The sequence below is a fragment of the Crocuta crocuta genome, unplaced genomic scaffold, assembly GCF_008692635.1.
Source record: "Crocuta crocuta isolate KB4526 unplaced genomic scaffold, BGI_CrCroc_1.0 scaffold1468, whole genome shotgun sequence".
Classification (NCBI taxonomy): Eukaryota; Metazoa; Chordata; class Mammalia; order Carnivora; family Hyaenidae; genus Crocuta; species Crocuta crocuta.
Window position 1 is genome coordinate 628733 of NW_027531991.1, and position 2443 is coordinate 631175.

Below are 2443 nucleotides of genomic sequence, written 5' to 3' on the forward strand. Positions count from 1 at the left end.
CACACCCCCCCTCCCCCCACAGTGCTGGGAGCCTTTCCTCCTTTCCACTGAGGCCGGCGCCCACTCGCTCCTCCCTGGCCTCGGGATGTTCAAAGACACCCCTGGGGCCAAACAAGAGGCGCAAAGGAGCCCAAACTTAAGGCCAGCAGGAAATACAGGGCGAGCAAACCCTTTCCAGTGCGTATTTCAAATAGCCTAGTTCCTTCCCAAGTTGGAGGAAAATGGTCCGATGTTTAGAGATGGGTTCACCGAGGTTTCAACGTCTCCGCGGCCGTTTGCTTGCTGTGCGTCTTTAGGCGCCTCACTTAAACCTCTCTCAGCCTTAGTTTTCTAATCTGTAAAATGGTGATAATAAAACTTCACTCCTAACGCTGTTGTGTGGAATGAGCAGCACGAAGCATGTGCCAGCTCGCGGTGGACAGGGACTCCTTGGCAGTGGGCAGCCACCCAGAGACCAAGGCATCTCCCCTTTTTGCCCCCTATCAGCTGTTTTCGCCGATTTCAGGTTTACCCGGGAGCTGGCAAAATCCCTGCTGTGTTGAAAAGGGAACCTCGGGAAGGCGGTTCACTTATTCTTTCCAGAAACACTGCTGAACACCTTAGAGCACGAAGCTGGCCTCGGAGGCTCCAGGAGAGCTGGGAGGGAGGGGACAAGTGCCTGAGCGGGCAAGCAGGCACTGTAGCGGGCAGTTCTCCAGGAAAGGAAGGACGGGTCCTGGGTCCTCGCGGGCTCTGGGCAGGGGCTCTGGGCACGGCCTGCTTCTAGCCTGGAAGGCACTGACTGCGTGGACCAGGGAGGCGGCCACACCTGGACGGATGGGAATGGGGGTGCAGGAGAGCTCCAGAAGGTACACATCTTCAGAGCGAACAGGTCTCTATTTCTTTGTAGGACATGGTTCAAATAGGCTATTTAAATAAGATACTTCTAGGCTTGGGGGAGGTTTTTAGTACAAGGTATCTTCCCAATTGTTAATAGAAAGCAGTTTTAGTAGAGGCCTTTACCTGAAATGTGGCAGCTACCATAGTCTAAAAATAACTCCCAGGCGCATGAAATTATTTTTATGTGACCTGTTCGTCACACCCACAGCTAATAAGACATGCTCCTTCCCCCCTGAAGGCATTAATATTTTTAGCCTTGGGTTTATGCCTGCACACCAGTCTAAAAATTAAGAATGAACTCCAGGGCTGTACAGAGTTATATTAAAAATATAATGTAAACGATCCCAGAGGCATTTGTTGTGTTTTGTTTTTTTTTAATTTGAAAGACATCCGCGCCTTTCCCATAGACACACCGGAGGCTGTCTCACTAGCACTAGTGTCTCGGCTTGACTTCTAGAGAGCCACATATGGCAAGAAAAATCGAGAATCCACATCGGTTGGTTATTTAAAATCCTGCTGTGAGGGGGGGCCCGTCCATGACATTCCACAGCCTGGAATAATCTATCAGTGAGTCGGAGAAACACTCTCGGGTGGAAATTCAGAGGCTTTTTCAAAGTAAGACTAGATGGGACCGGGCTGGGTGGGCAGCGTTTGTGTATCCAAATCTGTCTAGACGAGAATGTCCGCCGCTCTTCGCCGGCAGTGAAAGGAGTGGAGGGGGGAGGGGAGCAGGGGCAGCGGGATGCCCTCAAAGAACGTGGAAACCTTTTACAGACAGATCATCTCTCCGGCTCCACTGCCATTATCAAGATGTCCGCCCGCAATTCCTCATTATTGAATTAATACCTCTGAGGCCCCCCAAAGGTAAACGAAAGGACTCTAATAATTCATATTCACTTAATTACATCTTCTCCAGTGAATAGGGAGAGAGGAGAAGGGGAGGGGGCGCTCTCTTTCTTTTTAAAAGTTATTTAACTTTCCCACGACTCGTTCCCCTGAGCTGAAAACACGGAGTTGCTGTCACATCTCTGTTTGACAATGGAGAAATGTGTCAACAGAAGGGAGGGGACAGGCCTCATCATTAGCCCTCTAATGCAAGAAGCTGTTGTGTATTAAATGAGCCATATGGAATTTATTGTGCTTTATCAGCGCTTGATTTTGACTGTAAAGTGATTCACTCAGCTCCTAACCCGGGGACATCTGTTTTCTGTTGGCCGTCGGGGCTGCCCAGTGTTGATCGTCTCTCTGGTTATGAGGCCTGGGTTCGGAAATGCACTCTGGTATGGGGCTGCAAACACCTTTAATAGCATTGCACTCACTCCCTATTAGATCAATGTGGGCTCATTGCTATAAAAAATGGGAAATCAAATAGCATTAGCCAGCTCCTTGTGCGGGCGGAGGGGAAATCAAACAGCATTTTGCCTTCAAATGGCCCTGTTTGTTCTAGCACTAAGTGGGCTTTTATGAAGCCCGATTGGAGACTTAATCGTAGCCAAATACCTGCTTGGAGCTGAGCGGATTTGTCTAACAACCAAATCCATGCTCCATCTCATTATTTAAATCA

At 49.3% G+C, this 2443-nt stretch overlaps 1 protein-coding gene across 1 annotated transcript in view; it reads right to left on the minus strand.

The window, feature by feature from the left end:
• ARX (aristaless related homeobox) overlaps positions 1 to 2443 on the minus strand; it is an 8275-nt gene that overhangs the window by 1607 nt on the left and 4225 nt on the right. The window contains exon 4 of the mRNA XM_077775059.1: positions 512 to 636. Coding sequence (XP_077631185.1) covers positions 512 to 636 — 125 coding nt within the window. The remainder of the gene's footprint in view (positions 1 to 511; positions 637 to 2443) is intronic.